This window comes from Fistularia commersonii, chromosome 4 (genome assembly GCF_037954325.1).
Source record: "Fistularia commersonii isolate RoL2024-O1a breed Wild chromosome 4, RoL_Fcom_v1.0, whole genome shotgun sequence".
In the NCBI taxonomy this organism is placed as follows: Eukaryota; Metazoa; Chordata; class Actinopteri; order Syngnathiformes; family Fistulariidae; genus Fistularia; species Fistularia commersonii.
In genome coordinates, this window is record NC_141287.1 from 9,476,043 (window position 1) to 9,497,422 (window position 21,380).

Below are 21,380 nucleotides of genomic sequence, written 5' to 3' on the forward strand. Positions count from 1 at the left end.
CTCTAAATGTCAATTAAAGAAGAAAGTTCTTAGACAACAGGGCTGAAAACGTTGTAATAAAGGTTTTACTTCAAGAACAAGGTATAAGTGACAGAAATCATCATTTATAAACCAGCATCAGTGCAGTTTCTGAAGGGATGTGTAAAATGAAAGGTTTTTATAGTTTTCATAGTGGCTATGAAATGAATGGATATGTGGGTATTGCTGTGAGCAGTGAAAATTAGTCTTGAGACTTGCTTCCAAAACAGATGTAATAAAGCAATCAAAAAAGACAAAAACATGTCATGCCTTGGTACCGCTCATCTGAGACCATTCAAGTCTCTTAAAACTCAGACATGTCAGCTGGGTTTAGAAAATATCATATATATCATGATATTAGCAAAAACGTCAATATTCCTTGCCCTGTTTGCTCCGGCAGCATGCATGTCTGCAGATATCATGAGTTTGTGATACGTGCTATTTCATAGTTTGTGAGCCTGGTTCATATCCCAAAGGAGATCTCATAATACCAGTGAACATGATGTTGGAAAGCTGTCCCACAAACCCCTGCATTCTTGTCTGATATTCTTCATTCATGGAGTCAAAGTGACATATCCCTTTCGTCCCCAGTGACGCTAAGACTTCTCCCACAGTTTGACAGGGGTTTTACTATGTTCATTGTAACTTGACAGCATTCTGCAACTTTGAACACATATGTTCCATTTAGATGACCATTTGTTATCTGACAAATGATTGATAGACCATATAACATCCAGGAATGTCTTTCTCACTACATCTGAGATGGAAGAACGACCAATTGGGAGGCAATCTTTCAGGCCCGTAAAAAACCCTAAGAGAGACTTCAAATAAATACGCTTGTAGAATGTTAAACATTAGTGATGTAATTTCGGCTCTAGATCCTCAATTTACTGTATCCACACTTGCATTTACAAAGTAATATCAGTGCATTAAACATAATCTGGTCTTCTATCTGCAAAGGAAACTATGCTATGGGACTGCTGTAAAAAAAGAGAAAATTGTGTCCAGAATCAAAAGTGAAACATGAACAACTTCTTAAAAGGAATTTGTAAATCAATATTAAAAGAAATAACGAATTTGTTTGACTTTTTCTTAGAACTATACAGTGAGTCAGGAAGGTGATGTGGGCAAAAAAATTAAAAGCTGGACAGAAAAAAAACTTAGCAAGAACGAGTAAATATCAAGAGGCACTGTCATCGATAATACAGAGAGTAAGCTGCCGGGCGCTGGGGTCAGAATAAACTGCAAGACAAATGAAGATGATGATCAAGTGTGAAGCAGCTGCCATAACTGGGAGTCACAGCTGAGTCATTTTGGAAGCTATTGACAGACCAATTAAGAGGAGAAAACAATAGGGAGAAGAGGAACAGAGGACAAGAGCAAAATATATGAGGGGGAAAAAGGTTTAGTGATAGTCACACAAACAAATAGACAGATGGTATCTGTGGAAATTTAATCTTATATCTGCTCCTTTTCCGTTTGGGTGTTCCCCTTCAGGGCCACAGGGAATCAACCTCCTCCATCTAACCCTATTCTTTGTGGAAAATTAATCTTATATACAGCATTATATATATAAACTTACAAGCTTAACAAATTAGAGCAGTATGTGGAACCCCCAAACTCTAGGATCACTGAGATTTTGTTTTTAATTGTAATAAAGTCTTTTCCTTCTCCTCCTGTTAGGCAGGATATTTTTGATGAATTGTCATGTTAAAAAGAGCAAACCAGCTTCTTCAAAGACCCTTTCAAGTGCGCCAGGCAGCTGCCGGAGGAAAAGAGGAGCAGGAAGCTGGAAACCGCCAGAGAACAGATGGAACAGCATGCTAAAAGGCAGCACAGTGATCCGTCAAGGGACATCCCTTTAGGAAAACCAGGATACGTGCGCTAGCCCATGACACCAGTAGCTGAATTCAACACCATGCCTCCCAAGCTCAGCAAAGTTATGCAAGTTATTAAGAAAGTACGGTCCCATCTGAGTTTGCATTGTGGTGGGATGCCGAGGCCTTGTAGGGATGTCAACCATGTGCCTCTTGAGGGATGCAGGAGTGGCCAGAGGCAGGTTGAAGAAAGGGGTTAAAGAGCTGGTAGAGAGAGGCAGCTTTTGGCTCTGGCTGAGGAGGAAGGTCAGGTGCTGGAGAAAGAGCACCAAACCCCAACAACAGCCACAGGGGTAACACCACTCAGCTGCAGGGAGTAACAAAGAGACGACCCTGTCGCTGCCTCGCCACCAGGGGAGGTTCCAGGCATAAAGAGGTGAAAAATTGACGAATGGTGGTTCCTGGCTGACGATCCTGCAGCGAGTGTCCCTGCAGCTGACCTATGGGCAAAGGAGGAGGTGCCACAAGCAGAAATGCCCAGCAGGAACTCCCACCTACCTGTACGGTTGCTGTTAATGGATTCCACCCATTCCTTTCATGTACCTGCTTGTGAAAGGATCAAGACGGATAAGCCCTTGCACCCAGAAGTCTGGAGTTCAGTTACAAAATTATCATTTGAAATGTTTGCCAGGAAGGATTCATCCCTCCTAAACTTGGATAGATTAAATTGAACTGCTTTAATTTAGAACAAACACATTTCAAAACTTCCCTCAACATCTGGGTATCTTTTAATCTCCTTGTACAAACTTCCAATGTTTAATAGTGCACTCATAGAGGTTGACTGGTTTGAGTTTGATTTATTTATCACTTTCTTGGAGAAGTTTTGGTTTTGCGAATAAATTCATTTCTTGGGCTGCTCTCCTTCTTGTTTCACCCTTTGATCTCTCTTGTGGGAAATTAATATTTATCATAGGACACCATTCAGACCATTTCCTTAGGGTATCATTATTGTCAACCACAAAAAGGCATCTGTTTTATCCCTCCATCAAGCCTCTGGCCATAGCTTTATAACAAACTCTTACTGGGGCGCAAGTAGAGAAGAAAGGGAACACAATTTCCCTTTATGAACCTATGACCTAATTTTGCATGTGAGGAGTACAAATAAATAAATTCCAAGAGTTACCTCTATTTGACCTTGAACCAATTCATGCAGTGCATTGCTGCCTTCTCAGTAAACAAATACCAGTTAGTCATGAGACTTAGTGTTTGAAAACAAATTGGATTTTATTTTAATTGGATTGTTGTTAATTTTACCAGGATAGGTCTAGGTTTTAGGCCTATTGCTATGGATTTCAGCAAAAAAACCACACCCTGTTTTTTCCATCTTTTCATGGAGGAATATTCTTTGTCGGAGGCCCACCTGAGCTTAAGCATGTTTTTTATTGCTATAGATCTCTTGCTGCAAGTTCAATAAAGGGGTTTTTCTGTGCAGTCATTTTATGGTGACCAGGATGCTGCTGATGAGCCAAATAAATTCATAAAAACTCAAAGCTAAAACTATATTTCTAAACATGACTGTTGTTCCTGAACCATACATTCACAGAGTGCGGGTTAAAATAGCCTTGAGTTATCTGGGCTCATAATTTTTGATGAAAACTCATGGTGAAAGATGGAGGCAGCACAAAATTGAAAGAGGAATCAGACTTGTAATGTTCTACCTTGGAAAAATCCTTAAAACAGCATTGATAACGGACACTCCTTGATATATACAACTGCTGATTAATTTTAGTTTGTTGCAATCTCACTCAATACTGGACAGGCTATAGGTTTTCCAGTCTTTTCCATTGTAATCATTTTAGTCTGAACACAAAAATAACTCTGCTTCCCTTTCAAGTTCAGTAATTTATTGGTAACTGATGTGTGGCCATATAAGGCTGTTCTGCTGCTCAGTGGACACGGCCAGACTGAGTCAACACTGTCATTCAAGGTGAAATATGGGCCATTGAGGAACTGAACTGGGAACAAATATGGGTCACATTTAAACTAAATATTGTTTGATCTTTGTATAAACTAATAAATAAAAAAACAAGAAAGAAAGCCAAGTTGAAACAGAGTCTCATCGGATGAGCATTAAATCCAGCCTTTGAACCGAAATGGAGACTTGTCGTATCGTGTGTGAATTAGCTTGTAGGACACTGTGGGATCTGCTTGTTGAAAAGAGAGGCACTAAGGGAGGGGTGAAAATCCACATCTAAATATCTATTCTACACACTTCCCACAGACTTGTCAAATAATCTGGATTTTGGAATTGGGACTTAATGGATAATCTGCCTGTAATATTTAAATAAGGTTTCCATAAAAAATTGACCCGCTAATGGTTTCAACAGAAAGTGACTGATACTATCAACTACTAAGAGAATGGGTTCCTGGAGGAATGATTGAATTCCTGTTGAAAGAAATATTCTTCAGATTTCACTCATGATAGGGAGAAATATGGATTTCATTTGAAATTAATTAATTAAGTTTTCCAATTTTTTGTTGTTACTTACTATTGCAGCCAAGATGTCTCCACTACTTATGCTGGTTACCATATTAAGGTTATGCTATTGAAACACGGAACGCAACTAGAAATGCAGCCCCAAGTGGGCACAAGCCAGTATTCTCCTTGAGCTAGTCCCAAGCCGAGATAAAATGCCGAGTGCTGAGCCGAGTGAAGGGCATCTCAAATAAAACTTGTGCCAGAATAAACATGCAAATCAAACCTGTGCCTTTGATACTGCATCGGTCGATGTACCTGGGGTCAACAGTCCAGAGTAATGGAGAATATGGTAAAGAGGTGAAGAAACGTGTGCAAGCCATTTAGACTAGGTGGAGAAAAGTGTGAGGAGTAATTTGTGATACAAGAGTATAAAAGGAAGGGTGTAAACGACAGTGGTGAAACCAGCAGTTAATCCAGCTGTATGGATTACAAACATCTTAAAATTGAAAATGCGTCACTATTATCAATAAATAATCTAGTTTCTCAAATAACTAAGGAAGATTTATTTGTTAGTTATTCGAGAAACTAGATTTTTTAAGCAAGATTTATGTGTGAGGTGAAAATTACGTCCTTGCCAAGTCTTGGTCATCCTTTAAATAATGACGGCTTAATTCTGCTCATTGTTTTCCCCACAAATCTGTTATTCTAGAAAATCATTCTTTTTATTTTCAATTGTATCGCCGAGCTATAAAACATTTCACTATCACTCATTCATGTTGACTCTCACACATTAAGATTTTAAACAATTGAGTTCTCCCCCCTCTGATAGTCGTCAGGCAACTGGCAAAGTCCAGAGATGTGTTTGTTTGAGCATGGGTGAGCATATTTCAAAACAATTCCTGCAAAACTTTCATGCGCTTTTACGCCTGATTTTAAACTCAAATAATCGGTGATACATGACTGCCACCCTGTGGCAACTGATCATAAAACCCCTTAGAGCCTAGAGTCGCTGGCCCGAGAGATGTGTATCTGTCTAAGGATTCATTTGATTATGTTTAGTGTCACAAATCTCTGAATGTACGACCAAATAAGCCAGAGATAGTTTAATATGATCACATTAAAAATACAAAAAAGGGTAAAACCTTCAATGGGCACTTCAAATCGCATCATCAAGTTTAACTTTGTCTGAAATTTGCAAACATTATTTAAATATGGATACTGCTAAAATACTATACATATGTTGGACATATCATAGATAAGTGGCATTTTATTTTAATAACTTGAATAGGGCCTTTTTCTACTTTTTGTGGTTGAATAGCCTGAAAAATATTATTCTTTAGGCTCATTCTGAGTGTTTCTTCATCAACTGCAGGATGTATTTCTGTCATCCATTAGGGATGAGTTTGTAGCGCCTGCCAGTAAAACCCTCTTCAATGACGCCCTTGAAATTGATACCGTTTTAACGTTCGTCATCATTATTCTGGACCAATGGGTTATTTGAAATTGTTCGATTAATGATTTCCCCTTCGATCCAAACGATGAAAGTGGTGTTTCCATCTGTTTCTGCGCGCGTACGGAAGAGCCGGAGGAATCTATGTAGCTCGCTAATGCTAACACGTAGGCTTGGGGGAGAAACGGGGGGAGTGAGTTAGGTAATGCGACTTTCCGGAAGCCCAATGCTAAAAAAAAAAAAAAACTGGAGAAGGCGAAAGCGGGAACTGGGAACCGGGAATCCAGTCCGTAGTTTGCGTCTCACTCGGTTTCTCTCAAGTTTCACTTGGGCGTCTGTTGTGAGCCCGTGTCTGCCTGCGTGTTGTCAGGCAGAAACACACACCAGTCTAGGAGGCGCATCGCCCGACACACAGACACCGCGCTAAAAAGCCATCGTTCGAAATCGACTTTTTTTTTTTTAATCGTTTTACTTTTTAAACCACAATGTCGGTGGCATTCGAGTCTGGATTCTCGAGCGAAGAGGTCTTAAACACCCGTTTCCCTCTCCACCGGGCTTGCAGGGATGGAGACGTCGGCGCCTTGTGCTCCCTCCTTCAGTGCACCTCAAACCCGGCTGACCTCACGGTGGAGGACACCTTCTACGGCTGGACGCCCATACACTGGGCCGCTCATTTTGGGAAGGTAGTTCTCTAGCTAGTCCCTTTCCTGATTTTTTTTTCATTTTCATCTTCTAACTGACGGCTCTCTTGACCGAGCAGTGGAGCGTGAACGCTCTGAGGCGGGAGCCTAGTCTCGGCCATTTCCTGATATTCGCCCTGACTTTTAGCTGATGATAACAAAAGCAGCCATCATTAACTGGGGCAGACAATGGGACCATTTACGACGTCGCCGTCTGTAACCTCGCCCACTGACTTTAACCTCACTGCTCCCCTGATTTCAAGAGATGTCTGACACAATTCCAATAATTCCGCCTATTCTCTAAACTGCAAGTAACTAATGAACGAGCATAACGCATAAAATATCGGCTAAAGACTTACGCTAACGTTAGCCGATTTTAGGATTCGTATTTATGAGTAACATCGATATTGGTAACTTCCAGGGTGGAATTAAAGCAATTATTTAAGTCTTAAATACGAATGATTATCATAATCTCACAAACGCGCTAATTTGGGATCGTTTAAGGAGAGTTTGCTCACAAATTGGCACCGATTTAGCTCATTCTTCGTGTAGCGAGTTTGCCTCGAACCAGCTCTTGAATCGCCCTTGGCCTCGAATTGCCAATGTGCGTTTGTAAATCAATGAACAATCCCCCGTGTCTTTGTATTTTCACAGTTGGAGTGTGTGATGCGTTTGGTCCAGGTGGGCTGCGGTGTAAATGCGGTGACCTCCAGGTTTGCACAGACCCCCACTCACATTTCTGCATTTGGAGGCCACCCTGAGTGCCTGTTATGGCTACTCCAAGCTGGTGCAGATATTAACAGACAGGTGTGACACCAGATGTACTCACTCACACATGCACGCATCATGTCTAAATATTTTCAAAGTTGGTATGTTGAAAATCTCATAGGTTGTTAAGAAGAAGACATTTAACGGACTTAAATTTCCAGAATAGATATGCTTTACAATATAAACACTGAAAAACAGTGTAAAATGTTTCTTTGACCATATATTGTTCTCTGTTCAAAATGGTGAGCAAGAATTGCCGAGCAGTGCTATAGGTACAAAGTAGACTTATCTTATTAAGAGGATCATTCTTGCGTGAGGTCAGGAGCCTTGCTACAAATGGTATTTTGCCATTTGGTTTTCCCACTTCCACTGTATATTCAGATTACTCCACCTATTACACTGACAGCAAATTGACTTACTGAATGCTCTGTTTTGCTCTCCAGGTCTTTTCCCTCTCATGTAGTTTTCATCAAAAGACTCATGAGTTTTATTTTATGCTCTGCTGCACTTCTTGGAGAAATCAGATTAGTAGGTCATGATGACATAACATGGTGTCGTCATCATGAAACACAGTGCAGGCTTTATTCCTATTAATTAGCTTCGGATTTATTATGCACATGTTAAAACACACATCCAAAAAATTCTCACAAGGTATGGGCGGTTCATCTGTTGAATTCCTAGTAATTTGCTCTTGTATTTGAGGGTATAATTTTGTAAATGATTAGCTCAGTTTATGAGACCAACTTGGCTGAGAGTCTCTGCTATATGAATAATTTATATTTGTTAGACTGTGGGCGGTGAAATCTGGGTGAAAAGTTCAGGCTTAACCCTGCAGTGTTCTAAATTACTCTTATTGTTCTAGGTTAATTTTCCCCTAGAATGTAGAAACTTTTACAGAGGGCATGTTTGATGATTAAAAACCTGTATATATATGTATGATTTTATCTATGTACAGGCTCACACTAGAATTGTTGTGCTGGGTGCACTCAACTAATGTGTTTAACAGCAGTGTTCTGTTATCTCTAAGGACTATGTGGGCGAGACGCCCATCCACAAGGCTGCTCGTGCAGGCAGTCTGAAGTGCATCAACGCTCTCTTGATTCAGGGAGCAAAAGCTGAGTAAGTTCTGTGATCAATCTTGTGTGCTGATTTCTTTTCCTCTGTGCTTTCCAGCATTTCAGTAACACCTTTCCAAGGAACCACCACCAAGATCAACTCAGCATCTAGTCATAAGAGTCCTTTACAAAAATGTATCTGCTAATTCATTTTTAAAACTTAAAATATTTTCTCATGGTAAACAAGAAATCATCACATGTGGAAATGTTCTTTTTTTTTCATTTATTTTCAATAAGGAATATTACATTTTAAACAGTTTGGATATACTTCGCATGTCATTCTTGAATGGAAGGCGTTCTGTTAATTCTACACAAATGCTGAACGCATATTTCCCATTGAACTGATGCTGGTTATACTTTTTGTAATGTAACAGTATTTTCCAGTCAACTTTATGATGGAGGATCGGCTCATTAAAGTTCAAAACTTTACTGAGACCGTAACAACTTGTTGAATGTGAGAATTTTATATTTAAATCTTCCATTACTAGAGTGTAATAGTGCTGCAGTCATCAAAGTGTCAATATAAAATTTGATTCCTAATTGTCAGTAGTTTGCAACCTTGTATGTTGCAGAATAGAGCACCATATTGATTAATTAACTTCTCAATATTTTATTGCAAAGCTGTTTGATGGTAACATTTGAAAATATTAAAAGTATTGGTGGGGGTTCCTTGAAAATGTTACACAAAATGTTTGTTATAACCCCTAGACATTGTTGTTTATTGTTGCAACAATTCACATTAAGTTGTCCTCTGTGTTAAATGATTGGTAGATATAGATATAATTTATTTATATGTGTATTTTTTGATACACTTAATCCAATCTCCAGTCAACTCTAGTCGTGCCTGTGTGATTTGAAAAGGTACATAATGTTTATCAAATGAGATCAATAGCTTGCAGGACTACATTCCATTTTGACAAGTGGCTTTGTAAATCCATTACTTTAATTTCACAGGGACAACTTAATGTAAAGGTTGATAAACTGTTCTTAACCTAGTAGGCCTTTTTTTGCATGTTCCTTGGTAAATTTAGAGTGTTGTTTTCTTTAACATTTGTTTTGTTCAGTGTCTTACAGTTGGCTGATTGACCAAATGCACAATCCTGATTTTCCCCCAAATTATTTTATCACTATTAAAAAAGGCTGTAGTCTTGTTGCATTAAATGAAATGGTCGGTTCATATGTAATCTGCAATATGCACTTTTTAATGGATGTTTATACATTAATTTTGCAAGGGCAATAGTAAAAAGCCATCTTCTATCTAGAAACCCTGGGTCATTTGAAACAACACAAAATATATGGGATCCAATACAGGTCAAAAGACCTGCCTTTTGATATGTGTAACAGCTACAGGTAACTGAAACATAATGACCTTAGGATTAACTGTATGAAAGATGAATTAGGTAATAGAAAACAAATAGTTCTGTTGACGGAAACTAGGTTACATTGCCAGAAAATGAACATGCTTACATGATATTATTTATTTATTTAAGCTCCTCTGACACCCCCCCCCCCCAACACTTTCTAACGGTCATTGCACAAGAATTACATTATCCGTTTTTTAAGCTCTGAGTGTCTCTGCGGCAATTATCCATGACTCAATTATCCAATGAGTCTCTCACTTTCTCTCACTAACAGTTAATCAGATAAAATTAACTGGGACATGCAACCCTATCTTCCAGGGGTCTTTTACCAAGTGGATAGTCTTACTTTGGTACTTTTTCTCTTGGCAGTCACTCTTGTATATTTCTTTATTCTATTTAAAGAAGCACTGCACTGTTGCTGTGCCTTAATTATGAACAAAGATATATAAAAATAAAACACCACACTTTCTTGTCTTACTTTAGACCTGTAGAAAATAGGGAGTTAATGACATCTCCTAGATACATGTTTCAAGCTTAAGAGTACATGTCAGTGTACTAGCTACTTCTTATTCATATTTAATAATTTATATCAATTAATTATTTGTTTGCATTTGCAATCATTTTAAATTATTAACCAGGACATTTGATGTAGCTGTTTTCTTTTTTATGGACACACCAGATTTTCCTTGGCAAACTACAAATTTTTGTCTCACCATTTCATTTTTGCAACAAGCAATATGTCTTATTGTTATGATACAAATGTTTCCCAAGCCAAAACTACCAGGGAGAATATATATATAGATTTAGGTTACCTCTGTAGTTTTATACTCATTAATTGCATCATAAGTGAATACTGTAGTTTGATTGATCAAATTGATCCCAATTGGTGCATTTTTTTTGTACATTTACTCATTTCCCACGAACTATTTACTCTCATTACTGCCTGATGCAACTAGTCAGCCTCTATTTCCTCCAACTTAGTCTACAATCACGCTATTTAGAGATTTATAAAATAAGCATAATTTTTCACTTTCACCGCTGCACGAATTAAGTATTTATAAATATTCTCATTAATGACAAATGAGACATGTTTTTGTAGACTTTTAAAGCAGCATTTTTTCTCCCTGAAATGTAAACCACCATATTAACATAGTATACACATAGTGCTCAATGCACATATCGGTAATGTTCTGTATGACTGCTGTAACCAAATTCGACAATGGCATAATTAAAAAGCTATAATTATTGTAATATATAATTATGAATATGAAATTGTTCTTACACTATTCTGCCTGCCAGAATAAAAGTTAAAAAAAAAAAAAATTATGTATAAAATCCCTGGTTGCTTTGGCTGTCTTAGTTAATGCCACTGTTGAAGTGCTGATATGGTTAATTGCTGCTCCAGTTCATGTTGCAATCATCCAGTGTGCATTTGGTTATCACCTAATGAGTAAAATGTATAAGTGATGAAAATGATATGTGATTTTTTTCCCCCCTGCAGATCACAGATATTGTATTTAGTCTCTCTGTCTCACTCAGATACTTATTTTAGGCCAGGAATCAGACATGTAGAGGGTCACAAATGGGAGGGAAACTTGAGGCAGACAAGCTGGGAATGAGGCTCATGACAAGAATATCAAATTTTTGTTAAATAAGGCAAACATATTTCTCTGTTATTGTTATAGTATTATTAAATTAGATTCTTTTGTTTTAAGAATAGTGTTGTAGAAGTTAAACTCATCAGTCCTCTAAACGGCACCAAAGTGTCTTCTAAACTGCACCAATAAATGTATCTTTTGTTACAGTTAAATAAACATCAACGAAGAACCATTCCTTGTGAACCACTGTCAAAGTTAAATGTTTTAGTATGAAGTAGTGTAATTCACAAACCTGCCAATAAATAATTTATTCCACTTAATTTTTCTAAGTTTCTGCTGATAAATAAAAACCTACGAAAAACCTACTACTATTGATTTGTAAAGATCAATACTTATACTGTTCAATCTTTTAATAGTGCAGGTTCACATCCATTCCATCTGCAGTGAAACTCTACCACTATTGGACTGGCACTGGATATTTGAGGTAGACATGATATTATGCTCTCACAGGGTTTCTGACCTTGGCCCATGCCCCCCCACCACACACACACACACACACACACACACACACACACACACACACACACACACACACACACACACACACAGACACAGACACACACTCTGCTCAAGACTTGTGACCCCCACACTCCCTGAAGGAGTTCTGGCTGATTAATGTGCACAAACACTAATGCGACCAAACTGGGCTTTTCTCAATGTTCACTTCTAGCAAACCGTTTGTATTCTGACAATGTTGTACTTGTTTGATTCATATTTGAATCATTTGTTTCATTCTTTCTTTTTCCATACCATGTGTTCTTTAGTATAGTTTCTACTTGAATGCACAAGCGATGGACCAAAAATTTGGGCCAGTATGAGGTGTTTTCATCCCTTTCTACTTTGCCGATCCAATGGCAGTGTCAGACTTTTCTTCTGAAAGGGGAAAAGAAGACGGGGCCATTTTGAAACCGAAGTTCTAAATGACTTTGTCTTGTCGATCTGATTCATCCAGCAAGACTGAGAACATCGCCTCTGCCTCCACCCCTGGTGCAACACACTGGCTCAACAGCTGGCAGGCTTCCCAGACACGAAACAAATCCAAGTACTCCAGGCAGCAACAGATGTTCACTAACAGCATAACTTTGTGGTTGTTGACTAGGTTTTCTATATTAGCATCCAAACATTTCTGATCTGTTTTTCAGAAGATATTAAATAGAAATCAGCCCTTTAGAATCTGACATTTTATTCTTGGTCTTTGAAATCATGGCCACACTGAACTGGAAGACTGCTCAAGTGGAACTCAATTGCTTCTTCTTTCTGCAAAAGCCTACATTCTTTTGGCTGCCATTCCACTGGCACAAATATGAATATTTAGTTTGAAATACTAGCCCTGGAAGACCACTTCTGTAGTCTCTATCTTTGCAGAGAATCCACAGTTCCATGATTCTTTTGTCCAACTACATTTTGATACTTGCATCCGAATAAAAGGGATCACATCTGAATAATCTGAGTCAGCCCTTGAGTTATCTTGAAGTCTAAAAGAACGTCAAGTGGATCCTATTTCTCTTCTTTCTGCCATCTAAACTGAGGAGGATACGTCAGAACAAACACAGACAAATCCACCGCAGCCACCAGGCTCAAACATAGCATAGACAAGTTTACTCACTAAATGGAGAACAGGCAACTTTCAAGTAAAACAAAACCTCAATAAACCTTTATTTATCAATAATTGTCACTGATTTTAAGAGCAATGTAACATTTGAGCTGAATCTTTTGTACTATAAAACCTTATATAAATGATAAAAAAATAGTCTATACCTAAAAGTACTTACAGGCTTTAAAAAAATCTCATGGTGACATACATCAAGTAATACCTTAACATATAGTCAAACAAATCAAATTTTGGTAAATTATATTCTTTGATTTTATTTATTTATTTTATTTATTTTAAACACCCCCCACCCACCCATAAAAATACAAACACACACACACACACACATATTAGAAAAACCGAGTATTGTCAGCCCCATTAACCTTTTTTTTTAATTTGTCATGAGCCTCAAAGGTGTAAAATGGTCCATTAGCAAGTTAGTTCATTTAGGAGTAGTGTAGAGGTTTCTGTTGATGACGAGCATACAGTTGGAGGCTTAGAGTAGCAGAGGGAGATGGGTTAGATATTCATAGCATCATGTACTGACTTATTAACTGTAATGCTAACAATCATAATGTTGCAATGGTTATTCACTGTCATTTCACTGTCACAAATATTTTTCTTTATGCAAAGAGTGTTTTCTTTTGTATGTCACAGTATTAACCCTATACAGTATCATAGTCTGTTTTACATCTAATCTTTGTCACCTTTTCCTTTATGAAAGTGACATTAAGTTACAAAAACGTTTTCTACACTGTTAACAGAAACAGACCGTACATCTTAATGTTTTGCAGCCATTGAATTGGAAATGACTTGGTTTTTTCAAGTAATCCTAGAAAGGGGGAGAATAGACACTGCTGAGTCTGCCCCGTTCCCTGGGATAGCCGCACTGTTGTGGCATTGAGTGTTCTCACTATCGCTTCCTATCTACACACTGGCAAACTGTTGAGGTATTTCTTGCGGTGATTGGTTTTAATGCTAGGTTTTTAATGAATCAAAACTGAAGTTTTAGACCTGCATGCTTTGCTTATTATTCATGATTGTTCTTATATCTAGTTTTTGTTTTTATTTTATTATTTGTTTTTGATTTTTGTGAACTAACCATAGGAGCCCTTTATATGGACAGGTTTAATCACGTGAGTCCCATGTCAACCAGTAGCATGATAATAGGCTGCCTCTGGAAGGTTAGATGATAGAGAAGATACATATGTGCTTAGGACGGAAAAGCAAAGCATACCAGGCATTTACAAAGAATTAACGCTTCCTTTAAAAAAAAAAAAAATTGATAAAATAGTCTGTGATTGGTATACTCTTTCCATTGCATTGGATAAGTGCATTTTGTAGATGTAAATTCTCACTGAAGGAATACTTGGGGGGTTAATGTAAGAACTATCTGATTGCAATATAAACATGGTATCTACTAGAACTTAGGCTGTGCTGTAAAATAGCATGTTTTTTTTAACAATGACTAAATATGGAAATACTTTTTTTCATGGTGATCCTGCTTTTCATTTACAAATTTGTAAGACGTTTTGTCAGATTTCAGATTGTTTATTGGATCATTTACTTATATCTATGAAATATTAATATTTCAATGCATGCTCAGAAGTTTGGCTTCAATCCATTAAAGGGTGTGTTTGTTAAAATCTCCGACCCTGTAATAAAGCGAATATTTGCACTACATGATAGAAGACCAGAATAGTGAAGATGGGATAGTAATAGTAATTAATATAACAGTTGATACATTTCAGATGATATTGATGATGCCACCAGACTTTTGTTTGAAGAAGCCAAAATGGAGTTGGATTATTTCTCACAGTATAAAACATTTGCCATAATTGAATAATGTATCAGATTCTTACATTTACTGGTGGCTAGTTGTTCCTGTTCAATGGGGGGAAAGCAAATCTATAGATTGCAAGTAAAATAAGATGTGGAGTTGAAATCAGGTTATGCAATTTCAGTAGCAGGCTTTGTAATCCTTAAAGTGAGATTAATACATTTACTCTGCCAAAAAATTAATAAATATGTATTTTGGAAAAATCTTTGGAAGCGTTAATTTAAAGGGGACGGGTAATATGCAACAAGTTACTGTGTGATTTTTATTTATTTTCAATCTTAAATTATTAAATGTCTTTCATGTGCACTTGTTCTTGAAATGTTTTTTGCACAACTGTTGTTTTGAAAATTGCAAAGAAAGAAAACTTATTAAACAAAATGAATGACCAAACAGTCAGTGCTACTGCAATTGTTTAATATGGGAAGTCATCACCATTTACTGTATATTAACACAGCTGTTAATGTCCTTTTACCTCCTGTTCAGAAACCCCACACCAAGTATGAAATCTTTTTTGCAGAGTAACAGAGGAGACTATTTAGTGCATGTTATAGCATATGTAAGATTGGAATTGTTTTTATTTAAGTGAGCCAAAAAGTCTTTGACCATGACTCACCTCTCAAATACATTTGTTCTGACCTTTTGACACATACCACTTCTTTTGTAAATAGTCAATAGAGAAGTAGTTCTCACTATTAAGCAGAGCGGCTTTTGCTGTACAGTTTGCTATTCTGTATTTTTCTGAACACCATTATATCTGTTAGCCGACGAACATGCTGTACTGTAGAAGGAAAGTCACCTTTTTAGACAAAAACAGAAACACATTGTTTTCAAGAGGCTTATTATTCCAGTGTCATAGTTAAGTATCAAATAATATTTTTTCTAAAGATTTTAAATTGGCTGAAAGTGCCCACATACAGTAATGTTCTGTACTTAGAGTTTGGTCTTGGCACTGCACTGATTGCTCATTCATTTTCCATTCAGAAACTGCTGCAACTGGGCATGATTAACACAACCATACATGCACAGGCTGTAGCCTGACATGGAATCGTTAGACAAACGCCTGTTTCAGTGATCCAGTGGTGTGTCTTTATCATTCTTTTTCCTTCTTCAACCAGGATCACGAACATATCTTCAAACAAAGGTCTTTGAGTCCCCATTCCTTTCATGTGAAGACATTGTCTACTCCTGCCTTAGCTGGGCAGCTTGGTTGTTTTTCTTCTATTCCTCTTTTAAGTAATCAAATTGGTTGTCCCTGAAGATTCATATCTCTTAGCTTCTGGCATCCTTGATCATGATCATCGCAATCTTGGACTTCTCATGGAAGAATTAATCTTGCCTTGCTAGAATTAGTATTTTTTCCCATTTTTAAAATATTTGATCAATGCATATTCTTATAACCTGTTATCTATTTTTTTAAACCTCATACAATCAAAACACAAATGAAATCTAGCTTTCCATACTGGAGTATCATTTTGAAAATTCAACACATTACCAAGATTTGTGTGAAGTGTCATTGAAATTCTTGAGCAGTTTCACCGATGTGTAAGACGACTGCCCTGGTTCACCCTTCACCCTGCCCTTCTTGATGTCTTGTATTCCTGAAACAAGCTCTCAGAGATTTTAATCATCCATCTTCTTTGTGTTCACTCCATCATGCCATTTTCAGATTTCATGAGCTAAAGGGCTCATGAAAGGGAATTTGTCTTAATCATGTCCCCTTTGCAGCACACAAGTTTCCCAAGTATTTGGAGACTGTTTCTATTTTTGATTTTGATAGAAAACGCAAGTGATCCCAAAGGGATCAGTCGTCATCTCTCATGATGATGACAAAGAGGATGTGAGAGGTTAGACAGGCTATTTGTGTGTGTGTGTGTGTGTGTGTGTGTGTGTGTGTGTGTGTGTGTGTGTGTGTGTGTGTGTGTGTGTGTGTGTGTGTGTGTGTGTGTTTACACATTTATTAGTCTGTATGTATGTTGGAGTGCTTGGATGTTTGTTGTTTTTAATATTTTGTTTGCTTTTTATTTGTGTAAATCAAATGTGCCATGAGTGGTTCTGACATTCTCTCTTCCTGTTGTGCAGCATGAGGAATGCCAGTGGGCTGACTGCTGCCGATTTGGCCCACGCCCAGGGATTCCAGGAGTGTGCTGAGGTTCTCTCCAATGCCCAGAACTTCCAACAAAACATGGCTCAGTCCCATAATGGGGCATTTCTGAATGGCATGACCCAGAATGGGGGCCATACTCACCCCACTAACCAAGGATATAGCTTTTTGAATGGTGTAACCAACAGAAAGAGGTCATTTGATGGCAAGGAAGCAAACCCAGTAAAGAAAGCTAGACCTAACGGTAAGTCACTGCTTTTTCTTTCAACTTCTTCCATCTTAGGTCGAATCAACTTCATCCATCTTGACCTATTCTCTGTATCCTTCTCTCACATCAACTAGCTCCATGCACTGTTTCACTTTATCCATAAATCTTTTCTCTAGTGCTCCTCTAGGCCGCTTGCCTGGTAGTTCATCCTTTTACCAAAATATACACTGTCCCTCCTCTGTTCACGTCCAAACTCTCTGTCTGGCCTCCCTGATCTTGTGCTGTCTCTTTGATGGACTTCTGCCTGATGATCCCATCCATCCTAGTCACTTCCAAAGAGAACCATAACCTCTTCATCAAACACATCTTCGCCTATCTCGCGATATACTTGTTGTTTTTCCTCAATGCCACTTGCTCTAAACCATAGAGCATGGCTGGTCTCACCACTTTTTTGTACACTTCTCCTTTCATCCTGGCTGATACTCTTCTTTCACTTCATACTTGATACTTTTCACATTACTTTTTATTTGAAATCTGACTATTAGTATAATTTGTCCTCTATTGTAAGTCGCTTGTCCTCTATTGTAAGTCGCTTTGGATAAAAGCATCTGCCAAATGTAATGTAATGTAATTAGTAGTGGGGTATCACTGAAGCTAAGAAATTACTGCTAGCTAAAACTCCAGGTTGAGTTGAAATAGTAGGTGTGAGCTTCAAAATATATAGATATACACACACACACAGACACACAAACACACATTTATTTAATGTAGTCCAGGGTGTCGATTTGCGATGGATATTCTGGAGCTGAGACTCAACCATCATTTAAGCACTGAACTTGGACTTCAACTCAGCACAACTTTAATTATCATTTCAGTTTAGCTCAAACATGCTTTGGAATTATTTTTGTAGTAATGCCTAATATTTTTTTCAGAAGATACATATAGGTTATGACTGCAGTGTTTGAGTTCCTGCAATGATAGAAAAAGCTGGTGAACTCAATAATTCAGTGTCCTAGTACAATATCTACTACTATTAATAATTTGAGGTTGATATGAACAAGAATGGGACTGAAAAATTCTTGATTTTCCATCTGTGATTTTTTTAATGTAATTTGAGGTTTTAATTTGAATCTATGAACCTAAAGATGACAATGCATTTTAATTAATTTGAAAAAAAGGAAGTATTGTGTAATGGATAGGGCATAAGTAGAAATACATGCAATGCATTGGAGAACACCAGAGCCAAACATGTCACCCTTTTCTGTTTTTCCAAAATGTTTTTACATTTCAACTTAAAACTGAACTGTTTTTATATCTAGGTCTTGACTTTGACTCCTGATCTTTGCCTTTTAGGTCTAGACATGACACCAGAAATGTTGAATGGGACCAGACCACTGGGTGGTGCCGGACAAACTCAAATGGAAAGCATGGCTGTGGAGTTGGAAGTGACTGAAACCTCAGGTGGGCCGGTACCCTTTGCATTGGGGCTGAATGGGTTTGTACCACCACAAGACTCAGGGCCCATGGATCAGTGTGAGGACAAGGGGGGACAGGACAGGTCAAGCCCAACAACTAAAGAGCTGGAAGTCATCACTGTGGCATCAATGCAGACCCCTTGTCACTGCACCAACTCTTATGCCTATCTGTAGAGATATGTGTGGCACACTGTAATTACTTGTGTAGGATTTCTTTGGGGATTCTGGCTTTTTTTTTTTTTAACTTCTTTGTTTTTTTGCATTTTATATGCATTACATCTTGTATTTCTTTTGATTTGGTAAGCAGCCTTTGAAAGGTGTGTGTTTGCATGCATGCAGGAGTGAGCTGTATTTTCTAGTTTCCAAAAAAGTTCAATTAGACTGGAATAGATAAATGTATTTACATTTCTTGGTCGCACAATTATATTTTTAATACGATTGTCCTTTTAAGCACACATGCAAAACATACAGGTGCATTTTGTGTTTTTACAATATTTTGAGGGAAATTGCAGGAGCATTATTGGTATACTTCTGAAATGCAGTATTGACTTGTGTATGAGATATTTTAAAGTTCCCTTTACTAAGGCCCCCTTTCCCCAGTGCAACTTCAGCAGAATATTTATCAGGTTTTTGTTAGAAGTGCTGATGAATTTAACAAATTTGTTTAAAAAATAAATAAGTAGAAAAATAAAAAAAATAATGTCAAAAAAAAAAACATGGCGGCCCCTGAGCTCTTTGGTTCAACTGCTACTTTGCATTAGCTGATGCTCTTTGATAATATAAGAAAATACCTGATGCCAAAGCAAATCCAAACATGAATGTAGCTTGAAAAGAACAAATAATTTGTAGTCCACATTTTTGTAGTTGGTAGCTATCATGTGCAAAGACATAATTCTAAAGGGGCTCGGCATTTCATTATTCTTTGCTTTAATGGAGTTCAACAGATTGTCATGTATGAACAAATTTTACTCTTAAGGAAGGATTTGCTGTACTTGCGCAGAGCTTGTTTGAGTTTAAAGCCTCCCCATTGTCAAATTGGCCAGCTTCCAGTCAGTAGTTGTAAATAGTCCTGCTTTGCATGGGGTTCATACACTTTGCAAAAAGCCTTATTACTTGAGTGGTCTTGATTATTTGAACAATAACCTAATGTATACTTTTTCTGCGCTTTTATCGACACTAGTAAGGGAAATTTTCTGTTTTGTGATAGTATTTCAGTGTTATCTGTTTACATGTAAGGATTAAGTGTTCATTCAATTTTGATGGCTGAACACTGAGCACTGAGCAAGTATAGCTTTGTACTTAATAATGTAAAATCATTAAATGTTGCTAAATTTTATAAATGCAATGGACTGAATTGTCTTTGTATTTTTATGTATTTCCTAAGTCCAGTTATTACAGTGTATTCTTATAGTTTTCAGGTTGTTCCATTAATGCAAAACAGGCTGCAAGTGTGAATATCCAAATACAAAAACTCTTACCAGTGTTTGTGTATATACAAAGGGACAATTTTTGTTTTGGCTTATGTCATAACTGTTCATGTCACTGTTAAGAAAGAACTAGTTCACTGTGTCCTATAGCTTTAACTGCATTTCATAGCAACCACAGATCAGAATTTAACCAAGCTAAAACAAGGTCAATCTGTGGGATTACATGAGGACAGAGTGCATTTAACAATGTCCAATATTGATTCACTGCTATGAATTCAGTGTTTTCTTGGTATGCTAAAGCCAACTAAATAATTTCCAGGTTTCTGTGAGGTACTTGTGCAAAGTACTATTGATCGAAAAGTAGTTTCTATGTTACCACTCTCCTGTTATATTTATAAAAGCAGGTTTATGGTCACTAGTGATTTGTTCACATATCCATTGCCTATTTGTCTTTTTCTCCAGTGGATTTGTCTCCAAACGGTCACAGTCAACTACAACTCCCATTTGGGTATGACCCTGCAGCAGAACTCCACCCTGACCAACATTTCTTCAGTGATTCATCTGAGAATAACCCAAGTGCAGGCAGCCAGGTGGAGCACCAGAAGTCTGTGAAAGCAGAACAGTTGTATGACCATGCCTTCTTCAGCACCATGCTGCTTTACCATGGATCCTAAAGTACAGAGGGTGTGGTTAACAACCTGTCCTGTTTCCCTGAATCTCATGTGCACCTAAATGAGCATTAAATCGCCTTAAAGCCATTGAATGGTTAAATTAGTTGGTAAAATTAATTTATGTGGTAAAGGGCAGGCCCAGTGACCTAGAACTAATGTTGTAGCTGATGAAGTAGATCAAGAATTCGATCAGTATTTGAGTTCATTAAGACAGTGTTGTGCCCATTAAATTTGTTTGTAAAGCTTGTATATACACTAAAGCAAGCATCTGCATTAAACTCTGTAATGAATGTCTTGAATGACATGTTAGTTTTTTTCTCAGCATTGATCTTTTGAATACTAAGAATCTTTGTCTGGCTCGGCCAGTCATGTTTATCATTTGTACCGTCAGATGAATAATGTTTTGTTTTAACAACGTTTCTTTGCTTTAAAAGTGTCTTGGCCTGTTTGTTACTTTTGATTGCCCTGCAGTTTCTTCATTGCCTTCTCATTGTCAACGCATTTAAGCCAATTTGTCCGTAATTTCACTCCAAATAGCCACGATGAGGCCACCACACCGCGGCCTCACGTGTTCCTGCACAGTTCCAGGGGTGTTCTCTGCTCAGTCACCTGTCAGGACCAGGCCCGACTGCCTGCACAAACAACACGTCACTGACGGAACTACGCGATCACTAAGAATGGGGGAGTACAAATCCATGTTGTAAAATAAATCAACATGAAG

The 21,380-nt window shown here is 37.7% G+C and overlaps 1 protein-coding gene across 1 annotated transcript; it reads left to right on the forward strand.

The window, feature by feature from the left end:
- Window positions 1-6,097: 6,097 nt before the first annotated feature.
- On the forward strand, window positions 6,098-21,092 carry ankrd10b (ankyrin repeat domain 10b). Its single transcript, XM_086145191.1, has 6 exons — window positions 6,098-6,447; window positions 7,099-7,251; window positions 8,240-8,331; window positions 16,857-17,122; window positions 18,440-18,547; window positions 20,451-21,092. The coding sequence occupies exons 1-6, from the start codon at window positions 6,250-6,252 to the stop codon at window positions 20,660-20,662; spliced, it is 1,029 nt and encodes a 342-aa protein (XP_086001317.1). The 5' UTR covers window positions 6,098-6,249; the 3' UTR covers window positions 20,663-21,092.
- The last annotated feature ends 288 nt before the right edge of the window (window positions 21,093-21,380 follow it).